Source organism: Erinaceus europaeus, chromosome 19 (genome assembly GCF_950295315.1).
Source record: "Erinaceus europaeus chromosome 19, mEriEur2.1, whole genome shotgun sequence".
Lineage (NCBI taxonomy): Eukaryota > Metazoa > Chordata > Mammalia > Eulipotyphla > Erinaceidae > Erinaceus > Erinaceus europaeus.
Window position 1 is genome coordinate 33,006,695 of NC_080180.1, and position 21,571 is coordinate 33,028,265.

At 40.9% G+C, this 21,571-nt stretch overlaps 1 protein-coding gene across 2 annotated transcripts in view; it reads left to right on the forward strand.

Annotated features, from left to right (window-relative positions):
- ADRA1A (adrenoceptor alpha 1A) overlaps positions 1 to 8,611 on the forward strand; it is a 117,778-nt gene extending 109,167 nt beyond the window's left edge. Inside the window, exons 3-5 of one of the 2 annotated variants that reach the window (XM_060178839.1) lie at positions 1,732 to 1,903; positions 3,673 to 3,762; positions 6,776 to 8,611. In XM_060178839.1, coding sequence (XP_060034822.1) covers positions 1,732 to 1,740 — 9 coding nt within the window. In that variant the 3' untranslated portion in view covers positions 1,741 to 1,903; positions 3,673 to 3,762; positions 6,776 to 8,611. Of the gene's footprint in view, positions 1 to 1,731; positions 3,763 to 6,775 lie in introns of both variants that reach the window. The other variant, XM_016193410.2, reaches the window with a different exon arrangement.
- The last annotated feature ends 12,960 nt before the right edge of the window (positions 8,612 to 21,571 follow it).

Sequence of the window (21,571 nt, forward strand, 5' to 3'; positions counted from 1 at the left end):
TTGTTTGCTTTTTCACATCTCATTCAGCACTACTTCTAACTGCAATTGATTACTGTATGCAAACACAGTGTCAAAGTTTCTAACTTCTGTGTCATCTTATTGGAATGACTCCTTTAGAGTAGACAGTGCTATGTGGAGAAATAAGTATTCTATTCAGGCTTTTCTTTTAGGTACTACTGTGTGACACACACTAGTAGGGTGTCTTATTTTCATTGTCTCTAAACTTTATGGCAATTCTACTCTGTAGCTGAGTGACTTAGGACTCACCCAAAGTCAAGGGGGGGAACCACAATTCAAACCAGGGTCTCTATGTCTCTGAAGAGACATTTTTCATATTACTTCTACTTCATAATAAAGGGATTTACAATTTTTCCATTTGGGGCTCTTATTCAGAAGGTACTAAACTAGTAGTCAAACTAATAGTTTAAATCCTCTCTCAATCTTCCTCTTAGACAAACCTGAGAACAGGTTATAATCAGAAAAGCTTGGAATCTGTAATCCTGTCAAATGCATTGGGGTTTTTTGGAGGATATATGGTTATATAAGAAAATTCAGAAGAGGCTGCATTGGTCTGGAACTTTCACATACAGTTGTGGTTATGAAATACATCAGGTAGTCTGTTGAAAATATTGTCAACAGATCTCAGTCACATTTTGAGGAAGTATGTCCCATTTTAAGAAAGAAGTTAAAACTAAACATCACTCTCTAGGGGCTGGGCAGTAGCGCACTGGATTAATTGCACATAATGCGAAGTGCAGGGACTGGCTCAAGGATCCCAGTTCGAGCCGCTAGATCCCCACCTGCAGGGGGGGTCGCTTCACAAGCCATAAAGCAGGTGTCTGACTTTCTCTCCTCTTCTCTGTCTTCCCCTCCTCTCTCAGTTTCTCCCTGTCTTATTCAACAACAATAACAACAATGGGGAAAAAAAAAAGATGGCTTCCAGGAATAGTGGATTCATAGTGCAGGTACCAAGCCCCAGCAGTAACCCTGAAGACAAAAAAAAAAAAAGTCATTCTCACTTAGCTGTACTGAATATTTTTTGAGTTGAAGTGGGAAATCTTACAGTATTTCAGCAAGAATTATACAGAGCTCTGAGAGTATGTCAAGCATGTGAATCTCAAGTCTGTCACCTTGAGAATCAGTTCAGACTTCTGACCTCCAAGTAGCCACAGACCTAGACAATCAGAAAATGAGGAATTGTTTCGTGTGTGTGTGTGTGTGTGTATGCATGTATGCGTGCATGCTTTAAACAAATGACATTGACCTGTTTGTTCATGGATTTCCTTTTCAGAATGAAAGCTTTATGTTCAGAGTCTCAGGTTCCTCCACTCCCCTTTCAAATGAACCATCACACAGACTTTCCAGCTCAATGGGCTTTGTAGTAATGGCTTGGGACTAAGAATATGTTAGGAACTATTTATTTGCTTGGGCAGGTAATTATTCACCCCTTAATAGCAGCTGCTTAATCACAGCAGGGCACACATTCTCACTTGCTCTTGGGGCTAGTTTTACTCTGGTCCTTTTGCCAAAAGAGAAATGATATCTGCATGAGTACTTGTTTCCTCGATTAAGGAAGGAGCTCTGACCCTTGGCAAAAAGAGACACAGAGAGAGAGAGAGAGAGAGAGAGTGTGTTAAAACCAGGATGACTAAAAAAAAGATAGAGGTAACAAATATGGAGGCCTCAGAGGTATGCTCACCTATTGCTCTGATTTCTTTTTTACACTACTAGGAATTTTAACCATGAAACCACCTGCACACAGTTCCGGTCAAACCCACTTGGAACACTGTTGGCTACTGCTCCTTGTCGACAAACTGCTGTGGAGTGGGGCTGCTGTGGGCTCCACCATCTTCAAAAGCATGGCAACAGGGGCCTCCTGGCCTCCAAAGTCCCTGCAAGATGAGTGAGTGGAGATGTTGTGGGGCTGGGCTGGCAAAAGCAAGTTAGGATTTCAGCTGAGGACACCCGGCTCACTGCCAAGGATCCCATCAGCATTACCCCATTCTTGCTGCCCCAGACACAAGTTTCACTGGGGCTGAGGGTGAACCTTACCTGCTCTATGCAGGAAATTATTTTTTTCTTGCTAATGCAATGTGGATTACCTAGTATCCCACTTAAAATGAAGGTTCAGGGGGAAAGGGGTTAGGGGAGTATTGACAGGAACAAGGAAGACTTAACATGCATTTTGTTCCAAACAGGAGAGTTTTATAATATTTCTCTCAGTTAATACACAAGGAACTGCTCACAAACTGGCTATTTATTCACCTCCAAGGGCAAAATATTGTCTTCCTTTTCCCTGTGGCTCAGTCTTACTTTCCCTCTATACCATCATCAGCAAAACATATGCTGGAAATGACTACTGGTAAATTACAGGACGTGCAGAGAACAAGATAAAAAAGCTAAAAGAAAATGTATGCTCTCTTTGGAGAAAATAAATAATAATACAGCTGCTGGCCTATTTTTTAAAAAATGTTATTTTTTAAAGGTGCATTCAAATATAATAGGAAAATAACTGAAATAGAAAACCCAACATGAGTTTAATATTTCCTTTCATTTATATACTTTGTACCTGTAAGTAATTTTTGCCTATTTCAAGTCATTGCTAGTCAAGAGTGAGACTATTATCTAAACTTGGGATGTGAAGAAATAAGAAGGGACAAAGAGAGAGGCATAAGGATGTCTTTGAATCCCCAAGTCCAGCCTCAGATTCCTTCTTTCATGCCACCACAGTGACCCCAAGATCTACTGTGACAGGTTCCTTTCATTTGTTTCTGATCTGTATTTTCAGCTCTGTGTGCACCTTCTCTCCTGTATCTTTGCCAGCAACTGAGCAGTGCAAGATCATTCTACAGCCAAATACTTATTTGTCTATGCTTTTCTCATTGGCTAGAAGACAAGCAATGTAATTCTGCTCTTTCTCCCTAGATAGTCAGCAGCCATGCTAAGAAAGTAAGAAGGACAGAGGGCTCTTGGCTTGCTCAACAGGGTGAAATGTAAGGCAAAGCCAACAGTGATTGACAATTTAAAGACCTCCAGAACACAGAGGTCTCACAGAGAATTTGGGGAACGCACTTTTTCCAAAGAGCCTGAGGTCATTGGCTATAACCTAATCACTACCATCAGCAGGTTCTTCTTCTGCACCAGGCACTGTGCTTGGCATTAAACATACACAGAAGTACACATAGTCCCCAGCTTATGAACTGGGTGGATTCCAAACCCATCTCTTGAAAGTCAAGCATGCTTTTTTCAAAAAAAAAAAAAACTACTTATAAAAGGGGGAGGGGTACTCCCAACTGAACCAAAAAATAATAATAATAAAAATAATTTAATGTATACCAGAACAAGCTTTTCTGTGGATGGCTAGATAGTAAATATGTTAGACTTTGAGAAAACTGTCTGTCACATATTCTTTGTTGGATTTGTTTTCTTGGGCAGTTATGTAAAAATGTAGAAATCAGTCTTAGTTCACAGTCTGTAACACACATACATACACACAAAAAGAGAAAGAGAGAGACACCATGGGCCAAAATTACCATCATTGCTGCCAACAGTAGCTTAGAGTGTAGCTCAAATAGTGCTATCATTTTGCTACCTCATATACATCTTTCTTTTTTTAAAAAAATTTTTTTACTAATTTATTTTTATTTCCTCCTCCCTGCTTTTTGTTAACAGAGACAGAAAGAAATGGAGAGCAAAGGGGAGACAGAGAGGGAGAAAGAATCTACAGCACCACTTCACCACTTGTAAAGATTCCCCCTTCAGGTGAGGGGGCTTCAACCTGGGTCCTTGAACATGGTAATGTGTGCTCTCTACTGAGTCCCCCACGGTACCACTGCCTCACTGCACAGTCATCCTTATTTTAATAAGGCCTTACATAATCCCACTTGACTGTCTCCAACCTGCCTGAGCTATTTAGTCAAGTCTCAACTCCAGATTCAATGTGGGGCATGGGTAGGGACAAGCCATGAGCTACTTAGGGCCTTTGCTGCTAATTTCCGTGAGTCATAGTGCTCCGTGTGTTGCCCTGGATGACAAAAGAGTGCTCTCATTAGTCATTATGTGTACACACACACACACACACACACACACACCAAAGCTTCTAGTGAGTCCAGGGCAGGACATGGAACCACTGATTGAGAGTACACACAAGGCCTTGTTCCACCCCCCCCCACACACACACTCCCCAAACCACTGACCCCTTTGCTTGTATTTCTAATCTCAGTTCTTTGACTATTTGTTACAAGTGCGGGCTACAAGCATTACGAGCATGATGTGGCACTGGGGTTTAGAAGGGAGCTGGTCACCAGAAGTGATTTCTGTAGCGCTTCTCTTCCATCCCCGACAAGGTGCTTCACCAGTTACATCTTTCCCTCTCAGATACCTCTTTTTTGTGTTTTTTTTTAATTTCTTTATTGGGGAATTAATGTTTTACATACCACAGAAAATACAATAGTTTGTACATACAAAACATTTCTCAGTTTTTCATATAACAATACAACCCCCACTAGGTCCTCTGTCATCCTTCTTGGACCTGTATTCTCCCCCACCCACCCACTCACCGACTCCAGAGTCTTTTACTTTAGTGCATTACGCCAATTCCGATTCAGGTTTTACTTGTGTTTTCTCTTCTGATCATGTTTTTCAACTAGATAGCTCGTTTTTTTTTTTTTTTTTTTTTTAAAAGCCCTATAAATAGTTCTCTTTCTCCTTTTGTTTCTTGCTTTGACTCCCCCCCCCCTTTTTTTCTCTTATTATATGTATACCTTTGGGCCTCAAGACCATAATTCATCTACAAAGTCAGCATGATTTCACGTTTGCTTTAAGCAATGGTTACTCCCTTAGGACGTCTCCTGTAGGCAAAACCCAACTAGGTGAAAGGTGTTTCCTGATGCTCCCTGTACCCACCTAGCACTTGCTCAAGGTCTCCCTATTCATTTTCATCAGATCCTTGTGCAAAGAACCTTTCCACCCTACGCCTTTAAAGGATCCTCTCCTGCACATCACGCTCCTGCTTTTGCTGACAGCTCCACGCATTCAATTTAAGACATTCTCTCACCATCTTGGAGACTGAAAAAAAAAAAAAAATCAAGACTTCAGCAGGGCTTTTTTTCCTTCAGTTGCCTTTCTCCTTGCCTTGTAAGTGGTCATTTCTTCCCATCTGCACACAGCCTCCCCTACACAGGCATCTGTGGCCTATCTTCCTTTTTTTTCTATAAAGACGATAGTCACATTAAACTAGGACCTATCCTAGTAGTCTCATTTAACTTTAATTGCCTCGGTAAGGCTCCAAATACAGGCATAATCTGATACACTTGGGACTGAGAGCTCAACATGTGAACCAAGTGTCAAAATTCAGCCCGTACTACCCCCTCACTCTCTTTTCTCCCCTTAAAAAAATCCATACACAATTTTCCTCACCTCAGTTCTCCACACTTGCACAACAATTGTCTATTAAGTGTATGTAGCAAGTAATTGTGAACGTTATTATGATCTCTCTGTTGATTTCTATTTGTGTTTCTTCGCTTTAAATTATACTTTGCCCTATTTACATACATAGATTCTATCATCTCAGCTAGATTGAAAATCTTGGAAGAGGAAAAAGTATTCTATCAGCTCATATGTTCATAACAATACACAGTGACTGGGGGGAGACAGGTAATATGTCAGAGGATTGGGACTCTCCTGAGCACACAAACTGAGATGAGATAAAACAGACCAGAGGACAAGACCCAACCATGAGGCAGGGATTAGGAGACCAGATCCTTAGTACTTAGAAATGTTAGAGGAGGGGGGGTCAGGCGGTAGTGCAGTGGGTTAAGCGCATGTGTCACAAAGCGCAGGGACCGGCGTAAGGATCCTGGTTCGAGCCCCTGGCTCCCCACCTGTAGGCAAGTCGCTTCACAGGCAGTGAAGCAGGTCTGCAGGTATCTTGTCTTTCTCTTCCCCTCTCTGTCTTCCCCTCCTCTCTCCATTTCTCTCTGTCCTATTCAACAACGAACAACATCAACAATGGCAATAATAATAACCACAACGAGGCTACAACAAGGGCAACAAAAAGGAGGGGTGGCCTCCAGGAGCGGTGGATTCATGGTGCAGGCACTGAGCCCAGCAATAACCCTGGAGGGAAAAAAAAATATTAGAGGAGGCATCAGGAAGGCTCCCGTGATGGTGGACAGCACAAAGCTTCTGCAAACCTACAGTAAGATTCTAGTCAGAGCCACAGAACACAGAGTGGGGAACCCCACACTAGCAGCCGTCTGGAATCAGACAGATTCAGGCAGGTGTGGGATCACGCACAGATATCTATGCCCCAAAAGGTAAGTGCCAACAATGAGTGGGACAGTCCCTAGATGCTGAGAACAAAGCAAGACAGAGCATGGTGGGACTCAGTACCAATAATAGAACCCACTCCTGGGAGGTGGGTCATTGAGGACAACATGGGAATCTGTGGTCACCATGGACCCCTAGTCCCCAGGGAAGTGTGAGCTAATACTCTTTCAACATGTCTGCCCTCAGTCAGGATCAGCTTAGGAAATAGGTCCCAAAGAGATTGCAGGTGGCTTTTCTTGGACACTGTCTCACCACCAAGGGAGGGAAGCTATAATGACTTAACTGAACAACCATTCTCTACTAAAAGGCATTCATTACCCCCACCCAAGTCAAATGTATTACCCACATGGGCACTTCCCTAGCAAATGGGCAAATGTATTACCCACATGGCACTTCCCTAGCAGTCTTAGTGATGGCTTCTCTTTTGTGCCTGGTTCCTACTCAGAAGTCCGGAGTGCATGACATCTGCTGCTGTGCTTTCTGGGAGATGGTTGATGCTACTTGACTTCCGGTCCCCTTACCAAAGATGCTCAAACTGGAAGTGTTTCTGCTTCCACAATATCCATCACAGTGGGATACCCCTATTCTTCAGACTAATGTGGTTTCCCAACTTTCTTACTATCTAGAAGTTATAAGTCACATGGAAAGAAAGGCAGGGAGGGACTATAAAATATTTAGTGCCTTTAAGCTAAAAGCAACCCCACATAGGTTTGAATGAGTGTAGCAATGGCTTCATGATTTACCCTCATCGAGCACTTGTCTCTCTCCTCTCTGGCTAACATTCCTTTTCGCTAAGGTCATCTTTATCTTTCATAGTGAAAAGAGTGCAGCCTTGGTTAACTTGGTTAACTGAAGTGTCAAGGCTTGAAGGCTATTGGCCCATAAGCCAAAAGCTGAACATCAGGACAGATCTTTCTTGATTCACAAGGCCTTGCCTACCCAGCCCATGTGCCACAGCAGAGATGACAGCACTTGTAAAGAGCAAGAGAGGGAAAAGGGAAGTTCTGTTGAGTGGACAGTCCAATGGGTAAACTTAATCAAAAATAAGAATGGTCAAATTCAATCTGACCAGAAGAAAGACTATTAAAAATTAAGCCCACTTTTAATAATTTAATTTAAAACTTTCATTTAAAGTTTAACTATCTATTTTTTAAATAAGAGGTATTTTTAAAGGCAATATAAATGCTTAGATGGCAACTCATTGTTAACTTTCTATATATTTACTTGGGGGAGTTGAACATTGATAAGGAAATAATTGGAAAGTGATAGTGGGCTCCTTTATTTGCCTCTGTCTACATTTTCAAAAGCTCATCTGCCTGTTCACCACATGAAGCCCTGGCTCCTAAACTTCAGCATGTGAGTCCTGACTTTCCGAGGCAGAATCGTGCTTCCACATTTACAGCCCAAATCGAAACACAAGTTTTCCTTGTCAGACTGGAGGGTGAAAAGCAATTATTTTTGTCTCTGGGGATAACAAGTCACAAGCAGTCCACCTCCCAGTATGTCTACATACTCCTGATAGTGAAAGTTACTTCCTTGGAACGTGTGTATAATTAACTATACAGCAGCAAGGTTTATGTGGGCAAAATAACACCTACAAGCATCACTATTAAATGTCCCTTGAACATTGTCAGTATGGCAGAGAATAAGAATAGACAGCCATGTCACAGAAGAAACACTTTGACACAGAGGTATAGGAAGGGAAAAGTGAGGAAAGGAGAATTTGTAAGTGGAGTTGGGTGAAGAGCCGGGCATTTGGGACCATAGGGGTGTGCTTAACTTCAGTCGCTGTCTCTGTGCCTAGTTAATCCTGAACACACATACAAACACTTCTCTCTCGGGGGCACTTTGTTCTCCTCTGTAAAACAGCATAGGAAGATAAAAAGAGAAACGTGAATCTCAGGACCGGATAAAGCATATGAAGTCATGGCCATCCCCAACTCACTTGTGGCACTCTTTCTCTGTTATCTGTTCCTCTCCCATACATTCTATCAGGAAAATATCGGTAGAAAGTAGATCATCTTTAAATTATCTTAAAGCCCTGAAAACACAGTGGCGGGGGGGGGGGGGCGGTAGGATAAAGCATCTTATTTTCCTTTGCTCTTCATTCTGGTTTATGTTTATAGTTTCCAGAAGTTGGTCATCACCAGTTCACCAGTACTTTTGCCTTAGGATAGACATCACAGAATGGTTAGTCTTTTTTGCTTGGGTGCTATCTAGCACTCTTCAATTTAGGGCACTAGACACCAAATTCTGAGTTAAAATGTTTAACACACACCCCCCAAGGGAAAAAAAAAACCTACTTTCTTTGAGTTAAAAATAAATTCATGAGGAATTTTCTTTACTTTTTTAAAAATAAGATCAACTGTATTACTCTGAAGCTTTCCCCTAAGCTCTCAAAAATATAGACAGCTCATGATAAGAACACCAGGGACTGATGTTTATAGTCTTTGCAGTGGCTACTTACTTGGCAATAGGCAATAATGTAAGTTTTCATAATTCCTCTGTAGAAGTTACTATGGAGAATGTAGTTTAAAGGTGTGTGTGTGTGTGTGTGTGTGTGTGTGTGTGTGTACGTGAGTGTTTATTTTAAATAGACTATGTTATAAGAAAGAGAAGTAACATTAACCCCAGAATCCTGCGGAGCATTTGAAGCTAAACTTGGAGTCAAATTCATCTAAGGAAAAAGAATTGCGCATCACTTTGACTGACAATTGTCAAAAGTGAGAGTTCACAGGACAATATGGCTAATTCCCAGTCATGACCCATAGACAGTTTTGATTTCAGCCAGAACTGAAACCCACATCACATAGTGCCTGCTCAGTTTCAGCTTTCATTTCAAACTCCGTCAACGGGAGGTTCAGTATTTGTGTCGCTCCCTGTAAGTGATCTCCAGGACCTTCCTGGGCAGGTGCTTTGATGGAATGCCCATGCTGCAAGCTCATCACACCACGGTTTGTCTGACCAGGGCAGTTAGTCACACTCAGCCTATGTGTTTTGTGTTTGGCAGGAGATGGCTGACATCTCTCTGCCAAATGGTCTCTTGTGACTCAGAATCTGAAAACTTATTTTCAGTGGAGGGGAAAAGTGACTTTCAGGGATGAGGTTCTTGGCCCAGCTTTGTTGCATGTAAATAGTCTCTGGTTATTTCAGTCTTAAGAGTTTTGCGAAGCAGATGCTGAATTGTCATCAGAGTTAATGTTATTCCAAGTTAAAAGGAAGAATTACCTATCCTTTCTGTGCTGAAAGAAGAGAACTCAAAAGACTATCATCTTCTAAGGAACAGAATGTGACTTCCTGGCGAATAGAGAAATAAGTGTGGGTCTCAATTTACCAACTCTAACAAAGTAGAAACTTGTATGCTTGTTATGGTTTTGCTAATTTCCAGGACTGTAACAACTACATATTTTGTTGTTTAGGTCACTAAGTTTTGTTCTTTGTGTTTTTGTTTGTTTGTTTGTTTTTACCAAAGCACTGCTCAGCTCTGGTTTATGCGTTTTTGGTGGTGCGGGAGATTGAACTTGGACCTTTGGAGCCTCAGGCATGAGTGTCTCTTTACATAACCGTTATGTTGTCTACCACTCCCCAAAGTAGAAACTTAAAATGATGGATGCATCAGACCTGGAGTAAGAATTCCCTAGTCCATTTGAGCACATACATTACCATACACAAGCACCTGGGTTCAAGCCACCAGTCTCCACCTGCAGGGGTCAGTGGGAACTTTCTTAAGCAGTAGAGCAGCACTGAAGGCATCTCTCCTCCTCTCTGGCTCTCTCTTATTCTCCATCTCTCTGTCGGTCATCTTCTGTCAAAGAAAAAGACCACCAGGTCGTATGGTCAGAGAAGAAACGATAATACAAAACAAGATTAATCATCCATTCTCTAACAAACAGCAAGAACTCCAAGCAGGTTCAGGTAGTAGAGAAAAGCAGTGACATACACATATTTGACTCTTGCCCTGAAGATGCCTGTGGTCTAAGCATAGTACAGGCTGGTCAACAGTTGTAGTAGAAAGAGGAAGCACCAATCCCAGGTGCTGAGTTAGGCTCCTGGGAAAAAAAAGAAAGAAAGAAAGAAAGAAAGAAAGAAAGAAAGAAAGAAAGAAAGAAAGAAAGAAAGAAAGAAAGAAAGAAAAGAAAAGGAAGACAGGAACATCAACGTTGAATTCTGGGGGAAGAAATGGGAGCAAACTCCGAAAGTTGTTCCAAATAAAGACGGGATGAAGCTGTGTAAAGGCACAGGGGCTGCAAGCCTCAGGTGTGTGCTGGGGTGACCTCTTCCTCCAATCTGCCACATCATAGAGAGGTCAGAATTGTTTATCTTGGTTGCCATTTGGCTCAACAAACTTCAAGCCCAAATCCCCTAGTTCCCTAATATGTATCACCCCTGTTTTTCTTCTCACTCTTATTTATTTTTTATTTTTATTTGTAAAAAAGGAAACACTGACAAAAACCACAGGATCAGAGGGGTACAACTCCACACAATTCCCACCATCAGAGCTCTGTATCCCATCCCCTCCCCTGGTAGCTTTCCTATTCTTTATCCCTCTGGAGTATGGGACCATTATGGGGTGCAGAAGGTGGAAGGTTTGGCTTCTGTAATTGCTTCCCCACTGAACATGGGCATTGGCAGGTCAATCCATACTCCCAGCCTGTCTCTCTCTTTCCCTAGTGGGGCGGGGCTCCAGGACACAGTGGTGAGTCATCTGCCCAGGGAAGTCCGATTGGCATCATGGTAGCATCTGGAACCTGGTGGCTGCTCATTCTTATTTTTAAGCCAAGAAAAAGTCAAGAAAGGATCAATAAATGAATCGAGGAGCTTGCCTAAGAGAGCTCCTCTGTTTGGCTTGGCTTATCAGTCTTTCTGATTCTCACACAGCACTACAGTGGGATGGATAGGAAGAAAAAAAAAAACAGAAAATCTTTTTCTTTCTCATTGTGCAAATTAATATCTGCTCAAACATAAAGCAATTAATTTATAAGGAAAACTGCATTCTTTGGAAATCTTTACAAGCAAATTTTACATGATACAATTCAGTGTTTTCTAAAACTGAGGCATTGTTTTAGCAAGTATAGGTTATGCTGTAAGTTATAAATGAATTTTTCCCGCCAAGAAATAGAGAAAATAATTGGACCACCACAGTACCCTAAAGGCTGACTTACTTTCACAGAATCCAGCATTGGAGGGTCAGTATCTTAATGCTTCCTCAACACGTTACTGAAGAGCGGTGCCTGGTAGTTTATTGCAAACTGAATATAGCGGGTGTGGGGGGGAGAGCAGAAGAAACAAAAATGAAGGCCTTGGAGCCACACTTCAACAGTCAACTGGCATTTAGGAAAGACAGGACTTGTGAGGGCTTCAGAGAACAAATTCAGAGGTTCATTTTGTCTGTGATGTTAAATATAAATGTTGGTCAGTAAAGCTGATGCTATTTAAGCATGAACTCCCTGACATTCTCTGGCTACTACATCCTTCTTGCTTATCTCTTCACTAGATAAATGTATTCAGAATGCAAACAGATATGTCCACACAGCCAAAGAAGCAAATGTGGGTTGGCTGACTGAATCTAGCTCCTGTGGGTGGGTTGGCTGACTGAATCTAGCTCCTGTGGGTTCCCTCTAACCCTTACAAATGTTGTGGCAAATAAGATCCCTGTGGTAGAACATCTAATGGCTGTCTTTGTGAACCATGCCTGCCTTCTGTGGGTTTTGGTATTTGGTCAACTAAATTGACCACCCCAGCTTCCCCTTCATGCTGTAAAGAAACAAAACAAAAAAATTCATCTGAATTGCACTGAGAATTTGATATGTGCTTTATGCTATAAGGGAAAATTCTCTCCTGTTATCAGATAAATATGTCCGTGTGTGAAATGTTATACTTGAATTTGCTGCAGCATTTTTGTATGGATGCATATATATGACACCCAAGCTAACTGTAATGGCTTCTAAAGTATTCCTTTTAAATGGACTCAGTACCCTCGGAATGTGCTAAGTGTTTCTGAATTTTCTACACTCTGTTTTTTCCAGATCTATTTGTTCATGATGTGACATGGTGAACAATCATTTTGGGTTTTTTTTTTAAGGAAAAATGTATATATTACTAAGTAAATGAATAAATTATTGAAAAGCTGTACTTTATGGATCATGCAACCCACTATTTAAAAGGAACATGTCTTATTTGTTTAATAAAGTGACTGTTCAAGTTATAAGCATTTTCATTGTCCTTCTAAATATGAATGCCATGATATTTAAGCAGTTGGTAAATATTGATGTACATTCTCTAATAAAATATTTTAAGTCACTTTAGACACACAATGCCCTCATTCTTCAATCCTTATGTGATAATATTCCTATTGAGAAGAACAAAGGGTAACTCAGGATGCTTGGTTGTCTTTTGCCTGCTTGGTAGAGTAGATTATACACTGATAGGCAACATTCTAAGGATCCAAAATGCTATTGTATCACTAGGTTTAGAGGCAGAGGAAGATGGTGATGGAAGTCAAACCCACCAAAAGAAAATGTTGGATGTATTAATTATTTGATATATTCAATGGTTCTGGTCAATGGCAGCACAGCTCAAAGAGTGTTCTGGGGCCATGCATGAGCTCATCCAGTTGAACACACATGTTACAATGTATATGTACCCAGGTTCAAGCCTCCAGTCTCCAGATGCAAAGGGAAGCTTCATGGGTGGTGAATAGTGCTTCAGCGCTCTCTCTCTCTCGCTCTCTCTCTTACTCTACCCACTCAATTTTTCTGTCCCTATCCAATAAATTATTTCTATTTAATAAAAAAGAGAGTTCTTCATTTGAGGTTTGTGTCTGATCATGATGGTTGAATACAAAAGTTTCAGAATATTCTTTTATACTCTGGCTTCCTGGGATAATAAAATAATACTATGAATATAAAATATTTAAAAGACTGTTTGGTTCCTGTTCATTTATCATCTTTTCCTGCCTTCCTGCTTTATATGTTACCATCTTTCAGCCACCAAGTTGAAGATGCTACCATGATTCTGTGCTGACTTCACTGGTCACATGACCCCACCGTTGTATCGCAGAACCTCATCTCTTTGGAGCCCTATCCTACTATGGAAAGATAGGAATAGGCTGGGACTATAGATGGACCTGCCAGCAGCCATACCCAGTGGAGAAGTAATTACAGAAGCCAGATTTTCCATCTTCTGCACCCCATAAAGAATTTTGGTCCATACTCGCAGAAAAGGAAAAATGTTAGGGGATGATGACCAGAGAGTTCTGAACATCAACTCCATCAGGATCTGGAGTGAGAAGAGGGAAAAAAGAAGCACATTTGGAAGTAGTAATAGGTGTAGGTGTGTCTTAGAAAGCAAGAGAAGGCGGACCATAGGAGAAAAAAGGACAAATTACATAAATATAGATAGATAGTTATAGGAATAATAGTCAACCCATGTTTGCAAACTTGGGAAAACTACTATAGCTTTCGTTGGGGGTGGGGGGGGTGAGTTTGAGGTTACAGAACTCTATAGCACAGAATTATACACATTATAGTTATGTAAATCAGTATTATGTCACTAATAACATTTTTTTAATATTTATTTATTCTCTTGTTGCCCTTGTTTTATTGTTGTCATTGTTGCTGGATAGGACAGAGAGAAATGGAGAAAGGAGGGGAAGACAGAGCGGGGGGAGAGAAAGATAGACACCTGCAGACCTGCTTCACAGCCTGTGAAGCGACACTCCTGCAGGTGGGGAGCCGGGGGCTCGAACCGGGATCCTTACGCTGGTCCTTACGCTTTGCACCTCATGCACTTAACCCACTGAGCTACTGCCCAAAACCTGCTAATAACACTTTTTAAAGAAATGAAATGTTGTGGAGAATTCTTCACATCCTGTTCACATTCAGCATTTATAATTTGATATTATTCTCACCAATTTTGTTGCTTTTGTTATTAATGTACTTTGGCTACCAGTGAAGATAAGGATTGCCACCCTGGTGAATAAGGATCATTATTTTCTTCTTTTCCTTTTGCATGTAAGTGAAATGATAGTGCCAAATCTCCTAAAATGGTCTCAGATTTACCAAAGGGTACTCTCATACCTCATGAGTAGTCACAACAATTTTAGACAGGCCAGAAAAAGAAAAATTCAATTTGACTTTCTTGATTATGAAAGTCCCATCATTCTAGAAAGAGAATTCATACTTCCAACTGAGTCCTTAGGAAATTGAAGTAAAGAGGAGGGGGGTCGGGTGGTAGTGCAGTGGATTAAGTGCACATGGCGCAAAGCACAAGGACGGGCATAAGCATCCCAATTTAAGCCCCTGCCTCCCCACCTGCAGGGGGGTCGCTTCATAAGTGGTGAAGCAGGTCTACAGGTGTCTATCTTTCTCTCCCCCTCCCGGTCCCAGTGATAACCCTGGAGGCAAAAAAACAAAAACAAAAACAAATACACCACTTCAAGTGAGCAGCCATTTAAAGAGAGAGAGGACACTAGACTCCAGATACTAGGTGCTTCTTTTTAAATCTGAGACATCTTGAGAATTCCAGCTCAGAACGTTTGGATGGGCTCATCTGAGCACTTTCAATGTCATGTCCGACAGGTGCTCTGCTGGTCACTAACCAGGCTCAGTTGACAAGACCGAGGCCTCAATTCCTAGAGCCTCACTGTGAGAGGACAGTAAGGGCAGATGGAAGATAATATCCTAAGGTGCATAAATGTTTACAATTGTCCAGGGTTTGGTTTCATGGAAATTGGAAGTATTATAACTGGTTTGTTGGCTAACCTTCACTGGATTATCTTGATGACTTCTTCTGTAACTCATTGAATTTTTACCCCAGGATATAGACTTTGGGAGAGTATAAAGCAGGCATGTGGTCAATTCTGCCATTATTAGTCCCTATGAAGGCAGATAAATGATTTGAAGCAGATGGCCATGCTGACATTGGTGTTAGATTTCTGCTGTGCCCTCTTCCATAGCAGCAATAGTTGCTAAACTTTGCTATGGAGCTCCCTGTCCCTGTTCTGCTTCCTCATTAAATCCTTGTAACAATCCTAACAATCCTATAAATCTGCTACAGGTGTACTTGACTACAAATAGCGGAATCCCAAAATGACTCACACAATAAGACAATTTAAAAGATTATATTATCAGGGGTCGAGTGGTGGCACACCTGGTTGAGCGCACACATTATGCACAAGGACCCGGGTTCAAGCTCTGGTTCCTACCTGCATGAGGGAAGCTTCACGAATGGTGAAACAGTGCTGCAGGTGTCTCTATGTTTCTCTCCCTCTTAATCTCCCCCTTCCCCACTCAGTTTCTCTCCTTCTCAATCCAAAATAAATATTTTTTAAAAATAAATTTTTTAAAAAGACTTTAATATCAACTAGAGAGATAGCCCTCCAGGTAGAGTACATGCCTTGCCATGTGGCACAGTTTCAAGGACCAGCAACATGAGAGGTATGATGTGCTGAGGTGTTTCTCCCACTATCACACCAATATAATAAAATATTATTCTCACTCTTTTGTCACGAAAACATTCACTTTTGTCAAATGCTCTAAGATCAACCTTCTTGAATCATTTTTAATTACTAAATGCTAATTTTTTTCAGAAATGATATACTCATTTTATTTTCACTAGAGACTTAATATTGATCTACAAAATTGTAAAATAATGGAGGAATAATTCCATATGGTACCCACCACTAGAGTTCTGGGTTCCTATCCCCTCCATTGGAAACTTCAGTAGTTCTCCCAAGGTCACTGTTATGGCTAATTCTACACTTATCTATATCTATATGTGTGTATATATATTTTTTCCTCACTTACTTCAACAGTTTAGCTTTCATTTACTTTCTAGTTCACTCCTACACCTATTACTACTTCTGGGTGTCTTCTTTTAATTTTTTTCTTAGTGATTAAATAATCACCAACAAGATTATAAGATGACATGGGTATAGTTCCACACAGTTACTACCATGCGGGGTTTTGTGTCCCACCCCCTCCATTGGAATCTTTCTTTTTTTTTTCTTTTATCTTTTTTTTAAATTTATTTTTTATTTAAGAAAGGAGACATTAACAAAACCATAGGATAGGAGGGGTACAACTCCACACAATTCCCACCACCCAATCTCCATATCCCACCCCCTCCCCTGATAGCTTTCCCATTCTCTATCCCTCTGGGAGCATGGACCCAGGGTCATTGTGGGTTGTAGAAGGTGGAAGGTCTGGCTTCTGTAGTTGCTTCCCTGCTGAACATGGGCGTTGACTGGTCGGTCCATACTCCCAGTATGCCTCTCTCTTTCCCTAGTAGGGTGGGTCTCTGGAGAAGCAGAGCTCCAGGACACATTGGTGGGGTCTTCAGTCCAGAGAAGCCTGGCCAGCATCCTGATGGCATCTGGAACCTGGTGACTGAAAAGAGAGTTAACATACAAAGCCAAACAAATTGTTGAGCAATTATGGACCCAAAGGTTGGAATAGTGGAGATGAAGTGTTGGGGGGTACTCACTGCAAACTCTAATGTACTTCTGCTTTCAGGTATATATTTTGCCTTTCATGCTTTATCCCATTCTTGGAGTGTAGACCAAAATTGTTTATGGGGTGCAGAATGTGTGAGGTCTGGATTCTTAGCATTTCTATCTCAGAAAAGAGAAACAGTGGCTTCCTTCGGTGTTTTTCAGTTTCATTTCCCTTTCATTGATAATATAAAAATATGATTCCTTGTGACCAACACTTTGGGTCCTGGTGGAATGGGGATAGGGGGTAACAAGAACAGCACCATTGGCATATGCAGTACCGAGGAGTGAAACTCAGGTTTGAGAGTTCAACGGCTTTATTCACGGCATCACCTCCCAAGCCACTGCATTTGAATCCTATCCCATAAAGTGAAGGAACCACAGGAACTCTCACCAAGCTGGCATTTTCAAGAAGCATGTTTTGGTATGCAGATTATTTTAAACTAAAAATGCTGTCCCAAAGCAAGGCCTGAATTTTCTGTTAAGGCATTATCTTCCTATGTCAAACCATAGCTTATGTTTTTAATTTCCTCTATAGATGGAAGGAAATGTGAATTCTTTCCCTTCTTGTCTGCTAGATTCCATTCTCACTCCCTGAAGGCACAATTTTGAGTATAAAATACCCTTCACTCCCCTAGCAATATAGGGGCCTACATTTCACTGGTTGGATAAAATTGTGTGGATTATCCACCTAGTTTGAGAAGAAGGCAGAGGGGTGGCGAATGTTCCCCCACCACCCCAATGTTAGCACTCACAGAAGTAGATAACCATGGAGACAGACGTCTCAGGTGGCAGCCATCTGTCTGGCTGACAAAAAATCAGCTTGGAACCTGTGACCTGAGAACTGTGACCCACTACATACATGTTACCTTTACCTGCAGGGACTCAGTGAGTCACAAAGACTAATTTAATCCCTGCAAATGCAATTTGGTCAATCACTGACAATGGAGGCTAAGACCAAGAAAATCACAAAAAATCTCACACACACACACAAACACACATACACACACACACACACACATCATACACACACCACTTATGGTGTACAGTGGCCTATTAAAATTTCTCTTATCCTTTTCTAATTAATTTTCTTTTTTTCTTATCTCTTTTTTCTTTCTGTTTTTCTTTTTTTTTATTTTTATAATATTTATTTATAAAAAGGAAACACTGACAAAAACCATAGGATAAGAGAAGTACAACTCCACACAATCCCCACCACCAGAACTCCATAGCCCACCCCCTCCCCTGATAGATTTCCTATTCTTTATCCCTCTGGGAGTATGGACCCAGGCTCATTATGGGATTTAGAAGGTGAAAGGTCTGGCTTCTATAATTGCTTCTCCGCTGTACATGGGCTTTGGCAGGTCGATCCATACTCCCAGCGTGTCTCTCTCTTTCCCTAGTGGGGCAGGGCTGTGGGGAAGCAGGGCTCCAGGACACGTTGGTGGAGTCATCTGCCCAGGAAAGACTGGTAATTATCTTTCATCTATTTATTTTGCTAAGTATCATCACCTCTAGTTCCATCCACTTTGTCCCAGTGGACACAATTTGTCTTTGTTTAATAGCAGAGTAGTGTTTCATAAAATATATATACCATAACTTCTTTAGCCAGTCATCTGTAGATGGGCATTTAGGCTGCTTCCACTCTTTGGCTATTGTGAATAGTGTAGCTAGGAACATAAGGGTGCATATGTCCCTTCTAATTAGAGTTTCAGTATTGTTTGGATAAATGCCTAAGAGTGGTATGGCTGCATCATAAGATAATTCCATTTTTATTTGCTTAAAGACTTTCCATCTAGTCTTTCAAAGGTGCTGCACCAGTTTGCATTCCCACCAGCAGTGTAGCAGAGTTCCTTTTTCTCTGCAACCTTGCTAACACTTGTCATTCCCTGATTTGTTGATGTAAGCCAGTCTCCCAGGTGTGAGATGGTATCTCAGTGTACTTTTAATTTCCATTTCTTTAATGATCAGTGGAGCATTTCTTCACGTGTCTGTGGACCATATGATTTCGTCTTTAGAAATCTCCAGTTCTTTGACCCATTTTTTTTTCTAATGAATTTTCTTTTAACATACTAACTATTCTTTCCTAATATAAGTAAGAGCCTGGGAGTCGTATGCAGCAGCACCAACTGTAAATATTTAGTGATCAGTTCTTTCGGGATAAAGACAAATAAACAACAGAATGCATAGTATCTGTCAAGTCCTATAGTCTAAATTTTCTGACAGTGACCTATACCAAGCTGCATTGTTTGGCATGCTTTGGAGGAAATTTGCACAGTAGTCTCTCGACTATAAACCAGTTTGAGCAGTCCACCGGCCCTATGCCCCAACAGTATGTGGCCTAAATTATTCTTCATCTATAAGATGCTACAATAATAGTATTTTTTCTCATTGGATTAATAAATGTAAAGAATTTCTATTCTTACCCCACATTAAATACTCAAAGCTATGGCATAAAAATAATAATTATGGGAGTCAGGTGGTAGCACAGTGGGTTAAGTGCACGTGGTGCAAAGTGCAAGGACCGGTGTAAGGATCCCAGTTCAAGCCCCCGGCTCCCCACCTGCAAGAGAGTAGCTTCACAAGCAGTGAAGCAGGTCTGCAGGTGTTTATCTTTCTCACCCCTTCTCGGTCTTCCCCTCCTCTCTCCATTTCTCTGTTCTATTTAATCACAACAACATCAATAACTACAACAACAATAAAAAGGGCAACAAAATGGGAAAATTAAATAATAATAATTATATGACTATTGCCTGACTGATGACAAATACATGTGGTGAGAACATTATCCTTTTTCAGACCTTAGATAATACTGACTCCTAGGGGCCGGGTGGTGGTGCACTGGTTGAGCGCATGTATTACAATGCACAAGGACCCGGGTTCAAGCCCCCGGTCCCCACCTGCAGGGGGAAATCTTTATGAGTGGTGAAACAGGGCTGCAGGTGTCTCTCTGTCTCTCTCCATCTCTATCAACCCCTCCCTCTTGATTTCTGGCTGTCTCTGTCCAATAAATAAAAGATAATAATACAAAAAAATACTGACTCTTAACCCCTACCCACATCGAACAAGTTAGTCTCTGTTTCAGACTCCAAGGTTATAATTCTCTTCCTTTATATTTTGATTTTAGCCAAGGTATTAGCTGATTCTATAAACCCATTTTCTCTAAGGACCTCCTAATGCCAAATCACTCTGCTAGTCAATTATCCTCTTTCCTGCTTATAACTATAAATTGCATTCCAAAAGCTCTATGAAAAGTGATTATTTTGTTGTGTGAGTGGACAGAAAGACTGATATCCCCAGGCTCTCTCTTCAGTCTGTTATTATGTTCTCATCCATACCATCTATGCAAAGATAATATACGTCCATGGCAGAATAAATGAATGAATGAATGTGTCATAAGACCAGGATGAGCTGTAACCAGTTGCTGAATGTGATCAGCCCTGCCCTGCAGCTCTCTTCCATGGGAATTAGTCACAGAAAAGCAAAGGCCAAGTGAAAACAAAGAACAATTTTATTAGTCCCCATGAGAGCTATAGTCACACTCAAAGTTTCCAAACCCACGTGTTTAAAGTATGTGGATTTAACATATAAACACCAATGTTTGCATAATTGTCAAAATACTTAGGACCATTCATACTTCTGTTTGTGATACCCATTCATAATGAAGTGAGGAAAGGAAATGGAGGAGAAAGAGTGTAATCTTTTCTACTAAGAAGACACATTACTAAGCACAAGGACCCATGCAAGGATCTGGGTTCAAGTCCCCAGTTCCTCACCTGCAGGGAAACACTTCATAAGCCATGAAGCAGGTCTGCAGATCTCTGTCTTTCTCTCTCCCTCTCTACCTCCCCTTCCTCTCTCAATTTTTCTTTGTCCTAACTAATTATATATATGTGGAGAAATGGCCAATAAAAGCAGTAGATTCATGGCACCAAGCCCCAGCAACAACCCTGAAGGAAAGAAAAAAAAAAAAAAAGAAAGAAAGAAAGAAAAAGAAATACCTCAAGAGCTTATTTTAGAGCTGCTAGCATGTTTATGGACCATAAACATTTCAATAATGTTGTCACAGTTTAAAATATTTTGGGAACTCTTTTAGTTCTTTGGAATCATTTTATGTATGATACCCTCCAGGAAAAAAAATATCTCTGCTATTTACTTGTTACCACAAATAGTACTAGCTTTAACCACAAAAGGTCTTTCTCAAATAAGAAAGGTGAGCCATTCAACTGAGAGGACAACTTCAGAAAACCCACTGTTTGATTCAGTGGTACCTAAGGTCAATGTCTTGGCCAGATTGTTCTGTTAGTTAAATGTAAATGAAAGGATTAAATCACTATAGGAAGCCATAATGAATAAATTCAGTGGGAAAAATCAGTTTTAAAACTTATAAGTACCATCTTTTGTTAGGGTCTAATCGCATGCAGAAACCCATTATGCAAAACAAAGAAAAGAAGAGTAATTTCCAAATGATGTGGAAAGTCAGATAAAATCCCAACTACACACATGAGGAACCCGTACGGGACAATTAGGACCCCCCCCCCCCAGAGCAAGTGAACAGTAAATATACATATTCTTCCTGGAAAGTGAGCTCTTACCTTCTTCTCATAGATGTGGTCAATCCATAAAGCTTTTCTAACTGGGGAGGAAATGGATAGGGGAAGAGTTTGTGAGGAGAGGTATCTCAGTTGTTCAAGAAGTCTGCTAAAGCTAAATTGATGGAAGGCCAATAACCAAAGGTATTTATTACCA